Source organism: Elephas maximus, chromosome 27, assembly GCF_024166365.1.
Source record: "Elephas maximus indicus isolate mEleMax1 chromosome 27, mEleMax1 primary haplotype, whole genome shotgun sequence".
Taxonomy (NCBI): domain Eukaryota; kingdom Metazoa; phylum Chordata; class Mammalia; order Proboscidea; family Elephantidae; genus Elephas; species Elephas maximus.
The window spans coordinates 7,698,098-7,721,429 of NC_064845.1; the positions used below are offsets into that span (position 1 = coordinate 7,698,098).

Here is a 23,332-nt window from a genome sequence, read left to right on the forward strand (position 1 = left end):
TATGGAGTAAGGTGTATATAAGATTATATGTGACAGACTGACTTGATTTGTAAACTTTCACTTAAAGCACAATAAAAATTATTTTAACAAAAAAAAAAGCTCCCTTTGACTTCTGCTGGTGCTTCATCTGGTGGTTCCTCGGGGCGGCTGTTAACCGGCAGGTGCGTGATTCCACCTGGCCCCCTCCCTTCCCGTGAGCATCTGCAGATGGGAGCTGTTGACCTGATTCTGCTGAACTCCTTGGCAAGTGATTTTGTAATGTTTCTTTAAAACCTTTCTCAAAAAATGACTTCCGGAAGCGAGAGAATCAAGAAAAGCAGCACGTGGGCTATCATGAATTAGGAGCTGGGTGTTGGCTGTTTCAGACCTAGACAAAATGAGGCCGGCTGGCGTTTACAGTGCTTCGTTCTGTCGTACATAGGGTCACATGAGTCAGAGCCTACCTGTTGGCACTGAACAATGTTTAAATAAACCGGGTCATTATAGGGGTCTGTGTGTGCTCAGATGTTGAATGAATGATTGGGGGAAAGCACAACAGAGAAGAAAAAGGTAACCAGTGGTGTCCCGTCTAATCTGGATTCCGATTTTGCAGTGGCTTTCGTACTTTAGAGGGCTTCAGAATCACTTAAACAACGTCTTGAAATTTCACATTCCTGATTTCCTGACCTCACCCACAAGGATTCCAATTTCTCTAGGTGTCAGCTGGGACTCAGGAACCCACATTTTTAAGCAGATCCCAACTGATTTCAGAAGCAGGAAGTAGCTGGATCAAACTCTTAAAAGAAGCACTGATTTTAGAAAGCAAGACTTCAATCTTTTAAAAACTATATTGGCTTTTAATGTTCTTTATTTTTTGCTTTAGAGATACTTTTATATTTTTTATTTAGAAATGTGTCAGTGCTTTATGGATTTGCTTCCCTTGTCATGTCTTCCTACTAGGACAGTTGAAAAATACCCACATTTTCTCTTTGCACTTATTTATTTTAAATGTCAGCCTTTAGCATACCACTTTTGTATTTTGCCATGAGATGTAGTTAAAGAATATAACCTGTAAGAGTTCTGCTTTTTTGGTATTGGATCTTTTTTTTAGCCAGAATTTTGGAAAATGTTGAGTGCACATTCTAAAAAGTCATATTCTTCATGGGGGTTTATAATTTGTAAACTCTTAAGTAAAGCCTGTGATTACATTGTTTTGAATCTGTATATTCTTAGTTTTCTCCACATCTGTCAAATTTGGGCAATAGGGGGATTCTGAAAGCCTCCAGTGTGATTGTGTTTTTTTCCTGTATTTTGTTAGTTTTTGCTTTATTTATATTTGACCTTGTGTTGTTGAGGGCATATGAATTTCAGCTGTTCTTTTCACTGAAACTTGTATTTTAATCAGTACACAATATCTCATTGGTTTAGAGCCAGATATTAAGGAAAAAAAAAAACAAACCTGTTGCCATCGAGTGAATTCTGACTCATAGCAGCTTTGTAGGACAGAGTAGAACTACCCCCATAGGGTTTCCAAAGAGCAGTGGGTGGATTTGGACTGCCGACCTTTTGGTTAGCAGCCGTGCTCTTAACCACAGCACTACCAGGGCTCCAGAACCAGATTACCTGGGTTATTTCTTCTCTGTAAGATCTTGGTTAAGTTACTAACTATTCTGCATTTCAAGTTTTTCTTCTGTAGAAGTTACCATCGTGTCTAATTCTAGGACTGCTGTGATGTGTGAATTATATGTGCAAGGCACACAACTCATGGCACAGAGAAAATGCTAAATATTAATAATTACTTTATTAATGGTTGAGTTTATATCTTTCAAGATGTCCGTAAATAAGCATAATGCTTATACTATAGACTGGGTCACATATAGTTTTTCTTGATATAGTTTAGATTCAACTTGCTGCATTGCATGTCTGAGTATGTTTAGATTGGATTGTGTTCTAATGACATTTTTATGTACTTGAATATATTTGTCCCCAGCTTGGTGAGGAGCCTTAAGCCCCTTTGATAACTTAGTGTTTCCTGGACTGTGTTGAAGTCTTTGTCTCTTGGTGGTTTTGGAAACTGAAGGTAATGGTGGTGGAAATCACTGGCCACTAGTTGAGTAGTAGGATCACAATGGCTTTAAGAAGGCCACTGCATTTATCCAGCGATTGATAGCATTCCAAGAACAGAATTCCAGACTTTAAAGCTTGGCTAGGCTTGAAGTTGCCTCCAGGTGTTTTGTCTTGAAACCTGTTTGTAAGGTTTTGTCTATTGTTGTTAGGTGCCATGGAGTCAACTCATAGTGACTCTATAGGGTTTCCAAGGAGCAGCTGGTGGATTTGAACTGCCAGATCTGGTTAGCAGCCAAGCTCTTAACCACTGTGCCGCCAGGGCTCCAGGGTTTTTTCTGTAGGATCCAGCATCTTCTCTCAGGGAGGGTTTATCATAAGAGAAATTTTGGAACATTTATCCTCCTCTCCCAGGCCAGGTGGACACTCTAAGAGTTGAGTATGAACTAGTTGGAGGTGACGAGACCGCAAGGATCAAGGATCAAGGATTTACAAGTCCCACCTGGGGATGTGTAGACGTTTTCTTATGTGAGCCTGGTAGATCCAAAGAGGTAACTTTGGAGAGCTTAAATACATGGATCTCCAGAGATGGAAAGAATTTAATATATGATAACTAGATTATATTAATTTCGAAGACTATAAGGTAAACTTAGGAAAATACACCCACAGTTTTATATTCTTCTCACTTCATATATGGGATTTTGCTTTTTTTCTAGTAAGCAGTAGATTGAAAGTTTTAGAAACACGGTGATTCTAGAAACAGTGCTTCTAGATCTCAGAAATGATTTTTCAGGGTTTGTGGGTGGAAGGGAATTGAAAACCTCAACCATCAGATTGCTCAGTGGGGCATTGAGTCTGTGCCGCTTAAGGCCTGGAAGGTGGACGCAGGAGGAAGAGATGGTGCTGAAGGGAGAGAATGCCAAGTGTCTGTGCCATTTTGGTGTGTTGGTGGGGGCGTGGAGCTGTGATTCTGGAAGAGTCAGGCAGCAGATAATCCAACCTGGTGAAGGGGAAGACAGGGTGAAGGACAAGGTCACTGCTGTCATTGTCAGGTCAAGGTGAGGCGTGGAGCCCTGAGCAGAGGCCGAGCTGGTAGGTTGGGGGCCTGGACTAAAGCTTGGCAAGATGCAGCCCAGCAGTTTGGAGCAGGTGCTTCTCAGGGGAAGGTGAGGCAGAGCTCAGCAGGAAGGACACCTGCCACTGAGGCTGCAGGCCAGCCAAGAGCTTGGCTTTCGTCCCTCCCTTGGGGGATGGTGGGCTTGGGTCAGCAAGCGATGCCCATGGCTCTGGTCCGACACCTGGTGTGAAGACGGCGGTGCTGGGGATCACGAGGGATATCAGGAGGTCCTGAAACCTCTTGGGAACTGGGTCTGAGAGGCATTCTGCTTGGTCATCAAAGAACGGGTGACAGCGTTTTCCCAGGCCCTTTATTCTTGTCATTTTTAATTTTCACTTTTAAAATCAGATGAAATGATTTAGCTTTTTGTTAGTACCAGCCTGTCTAGCAAAGCTCCTCTTCAAAGGAGGATTTTTTCATTCCATTTTTTTTTTCCTTCGTAGTTCTCCTGTAGCTGGAATCGTAACTTCTGCCGGTCCGTAACGAGCGCCTCCTCCTCCCCCATTTGTCTCCTTTGTATTTCTCTTCCTACAAAGTTGGGCTGGTGGCTCGTGGTGTGTTCCTAGACCCCATTTGGTTCCTCCCTTCAAAGTAAAAATGTGTTTTTCAACTTGTGGATCCTGAAGTCGAACCTTAACCTGTGTCAGGCAGACGGGGGTGGGAATTAAAGAGCCACAGGTGCAAAGAAAACAACTCATCAGAGATGCAAGACTTAGGAAACATAAGGAGTAGGTAAGGTCATCTGCTGTGTGTGTGTGAGCGCACACGAGTGTGTTGGTGTGTGCATGTATGTGAGCACATATAAGTATGTGAGCGTGTGTGTGTGCATTTGTGTTTGTTTCTAAAGCAGTAGGGTTTGTCTGAAGGATGTAAGTAGACAATGGCTTGTCCTCAGCCCTTCCAGGAAGGGGCCTGGTGACTACCATGGCTCCCAGCTTTGAAAATGGGCAAGGCCACCACCAAGAAGGGATTCCTGGGTAGACAATGGTTAGCACACTCAGCTGCTAACTGAAAGACTAGTCATTTGAGTCCATGCAGAGGCACCTCGGAAGAAACGCCTGGTGATTTACTTCTGAAAGATCAGTCATCGCAAACCTATGGAGCAGCCTCTGCTCCGACAAACATGGGGTTGCTCTGAGCGAGAGTCAGCTCGATGCGAGTTCAGATGGCCTTCTTCACAGCTTTGTTTGATTTCCTCATTCTTTCTCCCCCAGCACACTCTTGTTAATGTAGCAGATAAGCTCTCTGGATACAGTTAAGTTCATACATCAGTCAAGTTCATACGTCAGTCTAGTTGCACACTTAAGCTCAAAGATGCTTTTCTTTTTTTTTAAGCAGTAATTAAGTTTGTCTTACTCATTTCTTTAGAAGGGAAGACCTTTAAGAATATTTGAGGATTGTATCTAGCAATTTCACTTGGTTTAATGAAGCCCAACAGAGAAATACGTAGAGTGAAAGCCATGACTTTCAGATGTAGCTGCAGGCACCAACCAGCAGCACCGGACAGAGCCGTGATGCTGCAGGAAACCCAGTTTAATTTCTTTCCTCCCAGGGGATATGACCCCAGGAATTGCCCCTCTTAATGCCTTATGGACAGCTATTAGCTGTATGTGACACACACTCACTTGGCTTTCAGAGGCCATCCTGAAAGAATGCTGTGCTTTGGTGCCATTTTTAATCGTTCTCCCATCACCCCTTTCCAAATACGATTGCATTTTTAACTGCCTTTAGCAGAGGAGTGAATTATTGATGACCTTCCTTAGTCCATGGGATTCAAACCTGTGCATTTGCATTTGAACTATTTTAGGAAGCAGTGAAAACATGTTTGTTTTTCCATCAGAGGCAGGAGGTTAGAAGTAAGACGTCAGTTTGAACTAGGGACTATGAGAATCACTGTGTCCCCGTATCCTGCAGTGTGACATCAGTCGGCCGTTCTGCCACCCTTACTGAAAAAATAAACGGCATTCACTTCATTTCTTTGTACCAGCTTCTGAATAATGTCCTCTGCAGATACTTAGTTATTTGTTTGAATGGGGTGCCATTTGGGAAGTGGCCCCTGGGGGAGAGGGTGGGGTGACAGGATGGCAGTTGATAGGTCGGTGGAAGCAGTTAGCAGGAAGACCCCAAGCCCTTTCACCATTCCAACCAAATGCGTACGGTAGATGGAGAAATTGAGGAAGTTGAGGGCAGGTTGCTCATGCCTTGTCCTTGAAGCCAGTTCGGATGACGCCTTACTTTCCTACTTCCCCAGTGTAGAAATGGTCTGCCTGTGAACACTGAGTGTGGTGTCTCCACCTCTGTGTGTGCAGACACAGTACATACACTGTGTTACCTTGTATCCCTTTCCTACACTAGTAAGGCTCATTGCTGTGAGCGCTCTGACTGGCCAGGAGCAGTGTCTGCAGACCTGTAGTCCAGGGATCTGAAATGATGTAGGTCAAGGTGAAAGGTGTGGAGAGAAAAGTCCGGGCAGGCACTTTAATCGACCATTGGCAGGTTAGATGTCATCCTGGTTCTTTTCTTGAATTTAGTTTTTGCACCACTTAGAGGCAGGGGAGCCCTGGTGGCGCAGCGGTTAAGCGTCTGGCTGCTAACCAAAAGGTCAGCAGTTTGAATCCACCCTACCGTATGTGGCAGTTCTACTCTGTCCCGTAGGGTTGCTATGAGTCAGAATTGACTGCATGGCCACGGGTTTGGGTTTTTTTTTTTTTTTTTTTTGTGGGTGGCGGGGGGAGTGGGTTTAGAGGTAGGAGCAAATTTCAAGTAGAAGGATATGAAAATAAAACAGATTTTTCTTGAATTAGTCCAGGTAAGCCTAGCTACAATGATAGATCTCAGTCTTAGTGGGCTGATTAAACAAAAGTTTCTCATTTATGAGCAGTGTGATGTGGGTGTTCCTTGGAAGGCGACTCTCTTCCAGGAGGTGATGCCGGGACCCCGGTTTCTTCCCCCTTGTGTCTTTGCTGTATCCATCATAGGGCTCTCGAAGCCCTGCAGGTTATCTGCATTCTAGTCTCTCTGTCTGTTTCTGTGTGTATGTATGAGACTGTTTTATGGGCTAGGCCTGCGTTAGTTCTCCTTACATTTTGCTGGCTCTGTCAAATGGCCACAACCTAGAGGGCTTTGTTAACACAGTTTCCTGGGTCCTTCCCCTAGAATTTCTAATTGAACAAGTCTGGGGTGGGGCTCAAGAATGTACACTTCTAACAAGTTCCCAGGTGATGTTGATATGGCCGGGCCAGGGACCACACTCTCAATACCCTGGTCTCTGACACATCTCTGTGTCTTGATTTATCTGTGTCACTCATGAGAAATCCCTGAGTGGTGTAAATACTTAACATGGTAACGGAAAGGTTGGCAGTTCAAGTCTACCAAGATACGCTTTAGAAGAAAGTCCTGTTGATCTGCTGCTGGACAGTCAGCGAAAACCCTGTGGAGCACCGTTCTACTCTGACACACCTGGCGTTGTGATGAGTCAGAGTCCACGTCGTGGTAACTGGTGTTTTGGTTTTGATCCTGAGAACCAGAAGTGTCTTGATTATAGTGACTCAAGACAGGAGGGAAGGAGAGGGGTGAATTAGCCTTGGCCAGGCCGTGTGAAATGATGAACATAATTCATTAAAAGTGGAAGAGCACAGTCACGTGCTACTGAGATGAGTGCACCTTGATCCGCGGGACAGGGTTGCTGCCCCGCAAAGGAGCTTTCAGCTGTGTTAGCACGTGGGAATCACGTGACTTGGATGGAGCAGGAAGGTTTGGAGAATAAAGTACACGTGTAGGTACAGGACAGGTGACAAGGAGAAAGTGATGCGGCCTCCTCACTTGAGGGAGGACTCGAGTGAGAATCAAAGGGGAGTTAGGGATTGCTAGAGTGGACAAGCCTGGCCATTGAATGCAGATGAGCTGGGCTTAGACTCACATGATATTGAGAGGTATCACCCTGGGCAGGTTGGAGTCGCAGGATAATCAGTAAAATGGGGGTGATAATGTCTGTCTATTGCAGTTGCTGGGTGGTGCAAAGAGCTAATGTGCTCAGCTGCTAACCAAAAGGCTTCTCAGAAGAAGGGCCTGGTAATCTACTTGTAAAAACCACCCATTGAAAACCCTATGGAGCACAGGTTTACTCTGACATACATGGGGCTGCCACGAGTTGGAATTGATATGTTGGCAGCTGATTTAATGTCGTTCGGAAACCCTGGTGGCGTAGTGGTTAAGCGCTATGGCCGCTAACCAAAGGGTCGGCAGTTCGAATCCACCAGGCGCTCCTTGGAAATTCTATGGGGCAGTTCTACTCTGTCCTATAGGGTCGCTATGAGTCAGAATCAACTCGACGGCACTGGGTTTGGTTTTTTTTTGGTTTGTTAGGTTGGAGGGACCCAAAATTTTTTGGTTCATGATGCCTCTAGGCTAAAAGAAATAGCTAATAGTTTTACTTATTAGTTAGGTCCAAACAACTTCCTAAGTATTTATGTCCTAACAACTCAGTAGCCATTTGAGAAAAATAATACACAAATTGAAAAACAATTTTTTCTTAAAAAACACATTGACTTATTAATGGGGTGTGTATATCTATGGGGGGTTGCACAGCTTCTCAGTCCTTGGATTCAGATTAGACATACTCTCTGGTCCTGGGCCACAGTGAAACTTGCTTTTTATCACAGCAGTGGCTGAAAACCCAGCTTTGCCAAGATGTGATTCTGTGGAAAGCAGTGTCGCCCAATCTAATGTTGAAACTGTGAGGACCACGGTTAGTGTGGACGGTATCTGACTGATGCTGAATGTTGCTGTGTGTTCCTCAAAAACGTGGTATATAGTTTACAGTGGCTCTGAGTTCACCGTAGTCATCCAGGAGTCTCGCTGCCCGCATTGGGAACTATGGAGGGCTGTTTTCCTTTATTCATTTAACAGATGTTAGCCGAGTATCAGTAAAGTGTCAGGCACTGTGCTGGGCAGGGTGGGGCGGGGGCGGGGAGGGGGGAGGCGTCCTGCCTCCAAGGAACGTAGTGTCTCGTGGGAAAATAGACATTGAAATAGGTAATCCCACAAATGTAGGCTCTCCCACTGGGACCAGTCCCATGAAGATGTTCAAGGTGCTGAGAGAGAGAGAGTAGGAAGAATATTTGACCTGATTGGGAGGGACTTTTTCACAGGGTTGACACTTGAGCTGTTCCTGAAGGCTGAGAAGGTAACTAGGCGAGAAGAGGAGGGAGCTGTATTCTAGGCAGAGGGACTTGCATTCTGGGCAAGTATTTCTCCAGCTGTCAGTGGTGAAGGGCTTGCCTTTATTTTTCATTGCACTGTGGTCGAGTTACAACCAGCATGTAGCTTGTGTGTGTAGTCGTGTTTGATATCTGAGCTACTTCATGAAACGACTCCCCTGGCCATGTTGGATGTTGAGGTGAAGCCAAATTGCAGGAAAACTTTTCAAAAGCCCGTAATGGACTGGTAACAGTTTGTGGACCACGCTTTGAGTAGCTGCTTCAGATGGGGCAAAGAGCACATGCAAAGGTCCTGTGGTGAGAGGCATCTTGAGAATGAGGGAAGAGTAGGTGAGGAATAGGATGCCAGTGTGGGTGGAACAGAAAGTGAGAAGGCTGGAGAGCCTGAAGAGGTGCTTGGCCTCAAGGCCACAGGAAGAAGTAGAATTTTTATCCTGGCGTGAAGGGGGAGTTGTGTTGACTACTTCCTAGTTGATAGACTGAGAATGTAGACAGGCCAGATATTTGGCGAGGAAGATTCGTTGAATGATAGGTGACTTGCAGTTTCCCTTCTGTTACCTATAATCTATGGCATTTCAACCTCCTAGAGCACAGAGGGAATTCTTGCCTGTTTGTTGCGGAAAATTATGAAAGAACTTACTGGCACATGCCCAGGTGGTTGCATAAGTACTGTAGGATTCTCACAGAGCGATACCCGGGAAGCAGAGAGCTGACTGGAGCCCCTGAGATTAGCCAAGTGCCAAGGCTCCTCAGCACCTGTGCTACCTGGGTATAAAACGACCTCACTAGCTGTTCTGTGAAGTCATGGAAATCGTGACGAGAAGCCATCCGTTGCCATCCTGAGGTTGAATGTGACATCTGTGGGCGCTGGGAGGAGTAGTGGACATTGCACCGAGTCTGAGTGGACCAGCATTGCCCGCAGTAGCCTGTTACAAATGCCATTCTTGTTTAAGAATCAAAGTGCTCTCCCCCTGCTCATGGGCTGGGCTGACTTCCGAGGGGCACCCGGGAGGGATTTTGTTTTCCAGCTCCATGGATTCGGAGCCTGGTGTTGAATAAGGATTGCTTTGTTTTTCCGCTTGGGTGTGCGGAATGGGCTGGGGGAGAAAAATGATGCACTGTGGCTTCTCTCTCTCGGAATGGGCTGGGGGAGAAAATGATGCACTGTGGTCTCTCTCTCTGCACAGGTACTTTGTGCTGGACTTCGAGGCTGGCATCCTGCAGTATTTTGTAAATGAGCAAAGCAAACACCAGAAACCGCGGGGAGCCCTGTCCTTGGCTGGAGCCATCGTGTCCCTGAGTGACGAAGCTCCCCACATGTTAGTCGTGTACTCTGCCAACGGAGAGATGTATAAACTGAGAGGTAGGATCTTCTGAGAACTTTGCAGACAGGCCTCATGGGCTCCATTCATAGCTGCCATGGTGATGATGGGGGTGGGGATGTTAACCACCTTTACGAGTTTGCTGTGTTCTGGGGCTCTGTGTAGACAGACTCCTGTCTTACCCCTAGGGCGGGGAGATGGAGCTGACATTAGAAATGGGTTGTCCTAATTAACTGAGGAATTAAGGACAAAGAAAAGGTGAGGGATTTCAAAGCCAGCAGAGCCTCAGAATGTTTGCAGACTTTTTCTATTAGCTCAGTATGTATTTCCTTTGACTTTGCGGTATGAATCTTCCCAGCAGTGCCCCCGAGGTGGGGGGGAGGGGCTGTGGTTTGAGGATAAGGGGAGCTTTTAAGGTCATAGTCCTCTCCTGAAGTCTCCCTAGAACTATCTCTTGGTAAAGAGCCCCATTTGCTCTAGAATTGTTTTCACTGAAGTTTCTTTCAATCCATTGTAATATCGCAGCCTGTTGAGGCAACTGTTGTTGAGTTAATCTTTCTTTGTATGCTCTCTCCCATTCTCTTTGTTTCTTGAATTTGAGGTGTGCTCAGCATTCTTGGCAGTAAAGGTGGTTCTTGAGGGAGCCCAGCATTCAGTCGTAATAGGGGCCCCAAAACCCACTGCTGTCGAGTCCGATTCTGACTCATATCGACCCTAGAGGGTGGTTCAAATGGCTGCTAACCAAAAGGTTGGCAGTTCAAGTCCACCCAGAAGTGCCTTGGGAGAAACGCCTGGCAATCTCCTGGAAAATCAGCCATTAAACTCTATGGAGCACAGTTCTACTCTGACACACGTGGGGTCATCATGAGTTGGAGTTGACTTGATGGCAACTGGTAGATCCCCTAAGGCAGATCCACCGCACAGGTTTTCAGAGATGCCAGACTTGACTGTAGCAGTATAATTTGATCACTAGATCATTCTACCAGGATTCTGTTATGGTTGCATTGTCATGATTCCACTGTCAGTTTTCTTCTAATAATAAACAAAACAAAACAGCAACAGACTAACAAAAGTCCAAGTGTGCACACACATGCATACTTAATATTATTTAAGGTCTGTGGAAAGGTGGTATGTATTAAGCTTTGGGGGGTGCTTAGTTATTCTGCCTTTTTGTATATAATGTTTTTCTCTGCTCAAGTAAAGCTACAGCACAAAGAAACTAAAAAAAAAAAAAAAAGCCCACTACCGTCAAGTCAATTCTGACTCATAGAGACCCTATGGGACAGAGTAGAACTGCCCCATAAAATTTCCAAGGAGTGCCTGGCGGATTCAAACTGCCAACCCTTTGGTTAGCAGCCATAGCGCTTAACCACTATGCCACCAGGGTTTTGCACAAGAAAAAGGTCTGTATTATCTCTCTTCAATAACGGGGGAGCTGACCATGACAGGCAGTTTCTGCAAAGCCAGACTGAAGGCCTAGATTCCTCATCTCTTGGTCTAATTCTCAACGTTCTAGCCGCAAACTTTATATACAATAGCACAAACCCATAAGAAAGAGATGGAACCAACTAATTTTTTTTTAAGTCTATATACAAGTCATATTTTAGAATCTATAAAAAACAATCCAAAAACCTATGAAATAAAAATGCACACGGTTGGAGAAAGTTTTTTGGGTTTTGGGAAAACGTGCTAAGATTCCTGCTGTCTTGGTTAGATTCATGCAGCGCACTCTCCCACCGTTGATGTTTATGTAGCGCTGGGCTTTGCCTTGCTGCTTACTGCTTAATAAATCATCAGATCAGAAACAACAGCAGGTGAAAAACTAAATGACACTTTTTTTTTTTATCCCTGCCTGTGGTTTATAAAATGACATAAAACCTATTACCCATTGCTGTCGAGTCGATTCTAGCTCATAGCGACCTTATAAGACAGTAGAACTGCTCCATATGGTTTCCAAGGAGTGCCTGGTGTATTCGAACTGCTGACCTTTTGGGTAGCAGCTATAGCTCTTAACCACTACACCACCAGGGTTTTCATAAAATGACATAAAACCCACCAAAACCCACTCCATTCAAAAGAAAAATCCAACTAATAAGACAACCGAGGCATCTCATTTTGCCTTTGAGTTGTTATTCTCTGGATGATTAAACCCCAGGTTTTTGTTTTTTTAAGGATAATTTTAATAGCAACTACTTTGCAACCATGGTGGCGCAGTGGTTAAGAGCTCGGCTGCTAACCAGAAGGTTGGTAGTTCAAATCCACCAGCTGCTCCTTGGAAACCCTATGGGGCAGCTGTACTCTGTCCGTTAGTGTCTCTGCAAGTTGGAATCGACTCCATGGCAACAGGTTATTAGAATTTTATTATCTGTGTGAAATAATCACAAGAGCTGAATTTGGCTTAAACTTCATCAACTACAAAAAAAAAAAAAACCGCAGGATACGTTGGTATGTATTTAGAACAAGTCCTCAGGCCATCCGACAAGGAGCTGGGCGTTAAATTTTTTCATTTCCCATCTTACCTACGTGTCCCCAGATTCCTTCAGTGTGATGCCTTCGAGGAGAGTTCCCTTGTGATGTCATGAGAAACACAGCTTTGGTGAACATGTCTGGGTCCAGACTTCTGGATAGTACTGCCACAAATTGGCAATTCTTTAAGTTTCTTAAGGAAATAAAGGCCCTACTTCTTGCAGAACGCTTTATCTGTCTTTGGAAGTTGGGTTCACCTGGTCTTATTCTATATTTACCAATTTTGTGCCCCAGGCCTCCTGATGGACCAGCCATTCTGGTTTTGGAAGGACCGTCTTCACGCCCTAAATGGGACTGAGCTGAAGAATATCCTATTTTTAGTGCTAGATCTCTTCACCCGAGGAGCCCTAGTGGCGCAGTGGTTAAGTATTTGGCTGCCAACCAAAAGGTCAGCAGTTCAGATCTACTTGTCGCTCCTCGGACACCGTATGGGGACAGTTCTCTGTCCTATAGGGCTGCCGTGAGTGGGAATCAATGTGATGGCAGCGGGGTTTTTGGTTTTTTCTTCACCTGAAGGTTCAAGCTGAAGTTGGGTTTTATTTACTAATAACATTTAGACCCATTTTTGTCAACAGTCAGGATTTCCAGGGGTCATTCTGTATGTGGGCTTTTTTTTTTTTTGCATAGTCAACATTTATGCAGTTAATAGTTAAATTGGTGCTTTAGATTTTGTTAGAATGTGCTGCGTCCATGTGATTATTTTAAGAGAATAATTTTAATAACTACTGTTCGAGTGATGGAACACAGATGGAAGAATATGACTGTGTAATTGACTTGATCTTCAGTGTCTCCGTGGGGGAAATTTGAGGATCTCTGAGGCAGTGTTTGGCACCTTAATTCTGTCCAATCACGATATGAATCCTTGAGAACACATATTAAAATGGTAATTCAACCCAGTGCTTATTTGGTAAATGATACTAAACTCCACGGTACAAGCCTGGTAGATAACAAAAGGCCGTGAAAAACTGCTTTGTTACTGATATTAAACACCTAAGGTAGAGGCGTTTAAAAATAATCATGTTTTCCCTTCGCAGCTGCCTATTTAACAGTAGAAACGAGTTTTTCAGAGGAGGTTAAAAAAAAAAAAAAGGCAAAATTACTTTATAACAGACATTTTAGAATACATTTTTCCCCCTGTGTTTAAGAACCTTTATTAGTCTCAATCGGGACGTAGTCTGGCTGAGCGAAGAAACCATACACAAAAGTGTACATTCTGTATCAGTGGTCAGTAAACCCTTTTCTATAAAGGGATGGATAGGAAGTAGTTTAGGCCATGGAGCCACGTAGGATCTGTTGCCTATTCTTCGTTGTTTTGCTTCCTAAATTTTATTTATCTTGTTGTTCTTGAGAATATACACAGTAAAACATAGAGCAATTCGACAGTTTTCTACACCTACGATTTAGAGACACTGATGACACACTTCAGGCTGCACAACCATCCTCACCCTCCTTTTCTGAGTTGTTCCTCCCCCATGAACATAAACTCACTGCCCCCTGAGGTTCTGCCTAATCTTTTGAGTTGCCGTTGTCGTTGTCAGTTTGATCCCAGATAGTTCTTAAAAAGAGCGAAATGCTCAAGGCAGGCTTTTTTTTTTTTTTTAAACTAGTTAAGCTAAATTACTGTTTGGTTGTAAGATCATTTTGGGGGATGTTTTCAGAATACATTTTTTAGCGTGGTTCAAGAGAGAATTTTCTGTTGAGATTTAGTGTGATTTGTTTTTTGGTGTAAGTACAGGCTGGCTGAGTATATCAGCATCTGCATTTGCTTTGCCTTTACCCCTGGCTCCCCCTGGCTCCCCGGGCCCCTCATCCGCTAAGGTGGGCGTAGAAATAGATTGTGCGTGTTTTGGAACAACTCTGCAAGCATCGCTTTCTCTGTTTTAGCTGCCGACGCAAAAGAGAAGCAGTTTTGGGTGACTCAGCTTCGAGCTTGTGCCAAGTACCACATGGAAACGCATTCTAAGGTAAGTAGCAACAGGGCAGCCGGGAGGTTCTTGAATAACACGGATGGCTACCGTTCCAGCCACAGTGCTTGGTTCCTTTGGGGAAAATGGTTTTTCATGTTACCTTCTAAATTATCCCTGCAGTGGAATTCATACCTGTCCTGCCGTGTTTAAATTTAAAGCCAGGAAAAGTAGTTGGATTCTCTTGTAGGTAGAACACAGAGGCAAGCAGAGAGTCTACAGACACAGATTCTAGAAAGACACGTAGGTTGCTTTCCATGCTGTCCATGGAGGCAGCTGTTAAGTGGTCTGTTGAGAAGTCGCAGTAGATGATTTCATTCTGGAGGCAGGACTGACAGTTCACGACGACTAGCTGTTGTCACTGATGGTTAAATACGATCGAGACCCCAAATTGATGATGGACTCTGCAGGGATCTCTCCTGAATTTTAAGCATGTAAAAACGTTCTCGGGTAACTTGGCTTCTAAAAAAAAAAAAAAATTGGCTTCTAAGCATGAGTTATTTTCTCCTCCGGATTCGGTATGACGTCTCGCGTTAGATGTGTGGGAATTACGAGGTAGGCGCTGTCGTGGATTCTCATGGATGGTTTCCTATCATGAAAACAAATCATGGCAGAATAATTTGAACCAGGCCAATAAATATTGGTGCCGATTAAGGTTTAAAAGGCTATGCCATTGATATGCTTAGCTCAGATCTAGTTAGTGTATCCAGTTGCTGTCTTTTTCTGCATTCTGGCATCTGGTAGAAAGACTCTTCACTTGCTAAAGATTGCATATATTATGCCTGTCTGCTTTCTCGCTCAGGGCTGTGTGAAGTGTCTTGCATAGTTAGACCTCTGTTACATCTTTGAATACAACTCGAACTGGTTTCTTACAGTGAAGTTGGTTTTATTGTTTGTTTTTGGTATAGAGCTGACCCCTTTCTGAGACTTGCTCAGGACCCCTCTTGACTTGCGCTAAAGCTGAATCTTGGGGGAACCGTAGATACGATTCTACTTCTAAAGCTTTTTTCCTTCTGGTCTCCTTTATTTTCCAGGATTTAATAGTTCTTCTGGGCTTTCCATCAGTATTGTATACACAACTAGGCAGGACAGGTTTCTTCCTCTTTTATATGTATCTTTTTGCTTTATTTTTATAAAACACAACAAAAGAGGATAAAATGAAAAGGACCTGTCCCGTCCTATTGCACTTGTGCTCATTAGAGGTAATCACAGTCATGGTTTCTTCTCTGGCCTCCTGGGGATGTTTAGGGATGTGTCAGAAAGTTTAGTGTGTGTACGCCTATGTATCTATCTCTGCCTATACCTACATCTGTATTTGTACAAATGGGGTCATTGATAAGTACACTGTTGTGCTTTTTGGTACTTTTTTCACTGTTAATAAATTTTGGCAATCTTTCACTATGAGATAGCATGGCTCTACTGCAGATACATGGGTCTGCTGCAGTCTTTGTAGGATGGCCAGATGGTGTTCGGAGGGATGGGTGTCAGTGCTTTATTTAACAGTCCTCTCTGATGGACAGGGAGGGTGCTTCCTTTTTTTGTTGGTGCGCTGTTGGTTTGTTTAATGCTGTAAGAAGCACCTCCATATGTACATCTTTTTGCACCTCTAGGCGTTTATCTGTAGGATGGATTTATGCCAGTGGAATGGCTGTGTCATAGGATATACGTCTTCTAAATTTTCACGTTGTTACATGCCGTTGAGTTGGTGCCTACGCATGGCAACCTTATGTTATTATAGAACGAAACCTCGCCTCGTTCTGCACCATCTCAGCCTCGTGGGTATGTTTAAGCCCAAAGCCCATTTTCATAGACATTGCTAAATTGTCCTCAAGAATTGCCCTTTTTTGTAATCCCACCAATACTGTGTGTGAGGCTGTTTCCTCTCTCGCTAAATGTGGGTAGTATTAACATTTACGGTTTGAGAGTTTCACAGGTAACAAATGGATACCTTGTTACTTTCATCTCTGAAATCATGACTGGGGCTGGGTATGTCCCTAGGTGTTTATGTGGCCACTTCTATTTGTTTTATGTGAACTGCTATTTATATCCTTAAGTGTTCCATTGAGGTCATGTTTTTCCTGATTTGTAGTAGCTCTATTTTTTTTTTTTTTGGTTCTATGTATGTGAAGGCCATTTGTCCTTTGCCTGGCATCTCTACGGTAGATGTTTTCTGGTAGGTCGCTTGTAGTTTGAGTCTGTATAGATTTCTTGCTATGTAGAATATTTAACGTTTTGTAGTCACATTTATGAATATTTCCATTTTTGACTTTCATTTTATGTTATGTTTAGAAAGGACTTCTCTGCTCCAAAATTATGAAAATCTTCAGCGTTTTCCTCCCATGATTTTATAGTTTAATTTATTATGTTTAAATAATTGATTCAGCTAGAATTTTATTTTGGGAGTAGGAAGTGAGGTAGGGGAACCAGCTCTAAGTGCTTTGGTATTTTGATGACTCACTAGAGAGAAAGCAAGAGAAAAGCTCCTGATGAGTATTTCTGAGGGATTTGATTTTCTGATACAATCTCTATTTAGTTTCGGGAATACCAATAAAATTATTAAATTTATTAGGGCCAAATAATTAATGGTTTAGAAGTTCAGGCCTATAGGATTCCTTATCTGAGAACTGGAGGTGAGATTGCTACCACCTCTAATTTTATAAAAATAAAAATGAACTATCTTTATCTTGGTAACATAGCTACAGTGATAAGAAATAATAATTAAAAAAATGTGTGAACAGACCTTGTTATTCAGCAGATACACTGTGAAGCCAAAGGCTGCTTGGGCTGAGGTTAGTAGTGAGAATGAAGTTAGACTTAATGTGAGTATAAACTTGATATCAATTTAGCTATAGGATTACTGCTCAGTTTGTACCATAGTCATTAGGAATACATGCTAAGCTGAGGCCTTCTCGTATTACTGTGTATTCCTCATTCTCCCTTAGCCAGCTAGATCCCTCCCCAGTACATTATAGAGAATATTCTCCCTACAGTGGCTTGAGATTTCACTTTTTATAACCTTTTTATTTAAAATCAAGTGCTCCCTGGAACAAATACTAGGCAGATGAGATGGTGCTATCATTCAGTCTCACTTTAGTGAGAATTACAGGATAACCAGGCTCAAAGAGAGAACTCTGGAGCTGAAAAGGGCTTTAAAGATAACCAGTGCAGTGGTTTCTAAACCCAGACCCGCCTCTTGTCAGTCCCTGGTGAGGCTCCCCGAGTTCAGAAGTGAATGAGGAAAACAAGGAAGGAGTAGTTCCTGAAGATACCTTTATTCAGCGTAAAGGACTGTTCTTTGTTCAGAACTTAAAGTTGCTTTGCTTTTGGAAGATTAAAATATTCCTTCCTTTTCATTGTAGAGGATGGTAGGGTATTTATTGCCTTAAAAAAAAAAAAAAAAGTCAGGTTTAATGAGGTCTGTTTTACACCCAGTAAACAAATGACATATCGCTTAAAACTTTTAAAAGCAAAGACGTCACTTTGACTAAGGTGCTCCTGACCCAAGCCATAGTCTTTTCCATCACCTCATACACATGGGAAAGCTGGATAATGAAAAAGGAAGAGCGAAGAATGGGTGCATTCAAACTGTGGTGTTGGTGAAGAATACTGAATATACCATGAACTTTCAGAAGAACAAGTAAATCAGTGTTAGAAGAAGTACAACCAGAGTGCTCCTTAGAAGTTAGGATGGTGTGACTTCGGCTTGCTCGTTTTGGATATGTCATCCAGAAAGACCAATCGTTACAAAAGGACCTCATGTTTGGTAGAGGGCTGTCAAAAGCAAGGGAAACTTGATGGGTTGATGCAATGAGATAGACTGAGACAATAGCCAGCACAGTGGACTCAAACATACCCATGATCCTGGAGATGGCCTCGGACCTGGAGCCATTTCATTCTGCTATACATACGGTCACCATGAGTCAGAGCCGACTTGATGGCAGCTAACAAAAACAGACAGTGAGGAGATGGGATGAAGTGGTTTAAAATCTCGATGGAGCTCAGAATTCCTTGCTGCCTCACCTGGCTTCTTCCTGGCCAGTAGCACCCACCCACCAGCACCAGTGTGAACAGAGTCTTACACTGTGAATTCACTGCTGACAGCTTATGAAAGACTTTTGTTCCGTAATGGAAGTATCACTGTTTTTTTTTTTAATTATGAAAGTGTCTTAGTCCGGGTTCTCTAGAGGACCAAAATCAACAGAGTATTATTAATCGGTTGTGAATTATGTCCCCCAAAACCATGTGTTGTAAATCCTAACCTCTATGCCCGTGGTTATAAGCCCATTTGGGAATGGCTTGTCTTTGTTATGTTAATGAGGTAGAATTAGCGTAGGGTGTGGCTGGAGTCTCACCAGATATAAAAGGAGCAAATGAAGCAAGCAGAGATGGGAAAGAGTGATCCCAAACCACATGAACATGGCCCAGAAGCAGAAACTCGAGAGACAATGACCTTCCTCCACAGCTGACAGAGAGAGCCTTCCCATAGAGCTGGGAGGCTTGAATTCAGACTTTTAGCCTCCTAAACTGTGAGAAAATTTCTGTTTGTTAAAGCCACCCATTTGTGATATTTGTTAAATAAAGCAGCACTTAGAAAATTAAAACCCATATAAATACCATGTTTTTATGCAAATGACACACACCTGCCTTTGTTTGCCAACTGTGCCCTCCCCACATGAGGTATTTTTGAAAGCATGCTATGCTAATTTTTTAATAGCAACATGTAAAAAAAAACTGGCATAGCAGCACTTATGAAAATACCTCATGGGCGGAGGGCATGTTGGTAAACGTAGAAGGCACATTTTTTTTGTGTGAAAATATGGTGTATATGTAGAGAGAAATTTACTTCAAGGAAATGGTCCATGCAGTTGTGGGGGCTGGCAAGTCCCAGATCTGTGGGTCAGATGACAGGCTAAAGACTCCTACTGGCTCACCTGTGGTTGCAGGGGCTGAGAGGCTCAAAATCTGCAGACCAGGCATCAGGCTGGAGGCTGCTTCTGGCTCACAGCATTGCAGGGGTTCGTGAATCCAAAATCGGCAGGCCAGAGACTTTTGCAGGCTCAGTTCCAAGAGCCAGAGGACAGGTGATAAGAGTGAGCTTTACCAGAGCATCCATTTATATACTGGAGGCTGGACGTACCCCCAAGGAAACTCCCCGTTCAACTGACTGGCTGCTCACATCAGATCACAAAATGGAAGGTGGTTACATAGTGTCTGCCAAACCACTGAGACTCATAGCCTAGAGGAGCTGACACAAAGCCTTAACCACCACTGAAAGTTAATCACAGTGTAGAACATTCAGGAGATAGGGTAATATTTTTGTTTTCTTCCTCATAATTTCCTAAATCCCACCCCTAGACATAATCTCTGAAGATACCATGAAGATACCATTTGGGGATGCATTCTTCCAGCCTTTTTTTCTATGTGTGTGTCTTTCACCTTCCATTCATCTCCCCTCCACCCGTCCCCCCAAATCTATCTACCTTCCACCTGTCCCCCCTCTATCCATCCCCCCAAGTCTATCTATCTATCCCATCCATCACCCAACACCATTTAGTCTACACCCTTCCAGTCATTTTTCCGTGTGGGTAAATACAAAGAGATCACATGACATCATCTGGAGGTCCATTCTTCCAGTCTTTTTTCTGTACAGTTGTATGCATAGAAATCACATGCATTTGTTTTTGCGAGCACCTTACACCTCTGTGAGCATGGGCTATAAATGCAGGATTTGGCCACAGACCCATTCTTTGGGTCTGGGTTGTTTCACTTTTAAAAGGACCGTATGAGGGTCTGGTTGGGGACCTGTTCCTTAGACTATTTCTCTGGTCTCCCCTAGGCTTTATCTTCCAGTCAACTACTTGCCCTTTCCCCTCTGCCAGTTCACATCTCTTATTCCTTGTCCTGTTCTTTAGATCCAGATGGGAAGTTGAGGGAATAAAGGGATGTCCTTACTGTTATTTCACCCATCTAACAACACAGAAAGTCCAGCATATTTCTTTCACCTATGGGGGAGACCAAGTAAGGCCATGTAGATACTTGAGGCATTTGAAGTAGTTTACAATGTGGAAATACTCATTTTAACACCTGTTCATTTTTGATGTGGTCAGTGCAGGCAGCCCCCCTTCCGTGGATGCCTTCCTTGAGCCCTCATCCTTCCTTGGAGCTCACAGAGCCCAAGCCTGACCCCATCCTTGAACTTAACTATGTTGGGCTGTAAAGAGCTGATTCCCTGTCTGACTCCTACACTTGACCTGTGTTCCCCGAGAACAAAGACTGGCTACAACAGTCACTTAGGAAGACGAGTTACTGAGGAATCTTTGTCTGCCTAAGGGGTCTGAAGATACTGTGGTTTGATCGGAGCCCTCGTGGCACAGGGGTTAAGAGCTTGTCTACTGACCAAAAAGGTCAGCAGTTCAAGTCCACCATCTGCTCCTTGGAAACCCTATGGGGCGGTTCCACTCTGCCCCGTAAGGGAGGGCGGCAACTTTTTTTTTTTTTTTGGTCGTTTGATCAGATTGGTATGGGGCTAGGGCTTGTTGTCCTTGCTAGGTATTTCTAAATTAAAATGCAAATTTTCAGATAAAGTCTTATGCTAATTTTGTCACGGAGGAATGTGATTGTCTACTACAGAATTTTAAATTCATTGTAAGTCTTAAGAGGTCTTGAATCAACCGAAAGCTACTGAGTTTTTGGGACTGTATATATAAATATTCATGTCAGAAGCTTCCCAAATCACAAGTTTTTTTTTTTTTTTTTCCTTTTCCATCCTGTAGAATGAGGGCTGCATATTAATTTGTGTGAGGCTGTGTGGTATTTAAGCACTGTCTCTTCCGTGGGGGCTGTTGAGAGAGCCCCCAGAGTTGGTGGGGCAGCTCTTTTCTTCCCTTAATACCTGGGAGGAAGGTAATGCCCATTAAGGGCCTACCTGTGCTTACATAAGCTCCCAGTGCCAGCTGACACTGGTGATCTAGTCTCTAACTCTCACCTCCTTCTCTTGCCACTAATACCTAATAACCCCCCCAGAGACGTTGAGGGGTCACTCAGCACAACGGGGCCTTGGTAGGTGAAAAAGGAGGCTGGAGAGTGATGGGGTGGACAGGCAAACTGGGTGATGCTGGTTGGTTCATGTCTGGTCTGACCTGGGAGAGCATGCTCTTTGTTGTTGTGTGCAGTTGAGTCAATTTCGACTCGTGGCAACCTCATGTGACAGAGTAGAACTGCCCTGTTGGGTTTTCTAGGCTGTAATTTTTACGGGAGCAGATTGCCAGGTCTTTCTCTTGCAAAGCCACTGGGTGAGTTTGAACTGCCAACCTTTCGGTTAGCAGCCGAGGGCTTAACCGTTGCGTTGCCAGGGCGTGCTCTATGGGTAGCTTTTGTCTCAAAGGCCGTGTGTGTGGCCACCTGGCCACCGTTCCCACCAGCCTAGTTCTGTGCACAGGAGTGGGTGGGGTGGAGAAGCCCAGCTGGTGGCCTCACTCCTTGGTAGCCTAGATACACAAAGTGTGCAGATACCCCTGCTTGGGGGCATTCAGGGACTTTATCTGGAGACTCTTGGGGGATGTGTAGACTACTTCGGGGAATTACAAGGTTTGTGTGTGTAGAAGGAGGAGGCGGAGGTTCTGACAGTATGTTAAATCCACAGCAGGATGAGAAGATTTGAAGTTACTGTTTAATTATTCCTCTTAGCAAATCTAGTGTTTTCATGGCAAAAAGACTAGAAACTGTCCTGATTTTCTGCTGCACTTGGGGCCTGTGAACTAGAAGGGCTTTGGAGAGGTGCTCTGACATCTTCGATAGGTTGCTTGTCCTCAGCACAGCCAGAGTCACCAGCCTGCTGGGACTAACCTGATGACATATTAAAATCTAAAACTGTGTGGTTATAAGGGACCTTAGACATCATCCCGTCAACCCCCCCCACACCTCATTCCACCACTTGCACAAAAATGTACAAAATGTATGTTAATCATGAAGAAATGAGTTTATTCTAATGAAAATGATACCCAATTGTATTCCCCCAGAGAGAGTACATGCAGCACTGTTGGTAACTCCTTGGCTGAGTTCTAAGAATTTTGGTGGTAACCTGACCAAAAAACAAAACAAAACAAAACATTGCTGTCCATTCAATTCTAACTTGTAGCCACCCTATAGAACAGAGTGGAACTGCCCTATAGGGTTTCCAAGGAGTGACTGGTAGATTCGAACTGCCAACCTTTTGGTTAAAAGCCTGAACTCCTAACCAGTGCACCGTCAGGGCTCCTTAAAAAAAAAGTCTGTTGCTATTAAGTTGATTTTGACTCACAGCCACCCTATAGGACAGAGTAGAACTGCCCCTAGGGTGTCCAAGGAGCAGCTGGGGGATTGGAACTGCTGACCTTTTAGTTAACAGGTATAGCTCTTAACCACTCTACCTCCAGGGAATCAACCATTGAGGAGTAGCATTCAAGCAAAATGTGTCTTGGTTATTTTTTTTAAAGAGAGAAAAAGAACAATCCTAAGGAACACATTTTTGGGAAAAGGAGACAATAATAAATGGCATCTTTTAACACATTTCTAGGTGGCTGATACTATGCTAAGCAAGTGTTTTTTAGATTATTTTGCGTATTTCTCATGACAGCTACGAGACAGGCGCTACCGTTACGTTTTACAGGTGAGAGAAGTTAATGGGCTGAAGGTCACATGGCAAGTGGTTCACACTCTTTTTTAATTGAGATATAATTTATATACTGTAAAATTTACCCTCTTAAAGTGTTCAGTTCTGTGGTTTTTAGTATGTTCACAAAGTTGTACAACCATCACTGTTAATTCCAGATGATTTTTATCACCTCAAAAAGTCCCGTATCCATTAGGAATTACTCCCCATTCCTGCCCCCTCCTCAGCCCCTGGTAACCACAAATCCTCTGGACATTTCATATAATGGAGTCATACGATCTGTGACCTTTTGTGTCTGGCTTTTTTCACTTAGTATAATCTTTTCAAGATTGATCCATGTTGTAGCATGAAATTAGTATTTTACTGTTTTAAGCTTGGATATTCTATTGTATGGATAGACCACATTTTCTTCCTTCATTCCTCTGTTGATGAACATTTGGGTTGTTTCCACCTCTTGGTCATTACGAATAGTGCTGCTTTGAACATTTGTG

General features: G+C 43.6%; 1 protein-coding gene across 2 annotated transcripts in view; it reads left to right on the plus strand.

Annotated features, from left to right (window-relative positions):
• OSBPL10 (oxysterol binding protein like 10) overlaps positions 1 to 23,332 on the plus strand; it is a 324,062-nt gene that overhangs the window by 107,270 nt on the left and 193,460 nt on the right. For both annotated transcript variants that reach the window (XM_049871176.1, XM_049871175.1), the window contains exons 2-3: positions 9,567 to 9,742; positions 14,112 to 14,191. In XM_049871176.1, coding sequence (XP_049727133.1) covers positions 9,567 to 9,742; positions 14,112 to 14,191 — 256 coding nt within the window. The remainder of the gene's footprint in view (positions 1 to 9,566; positions 9,743 to 14,111; positions 14,192 to 23,332) is intronic.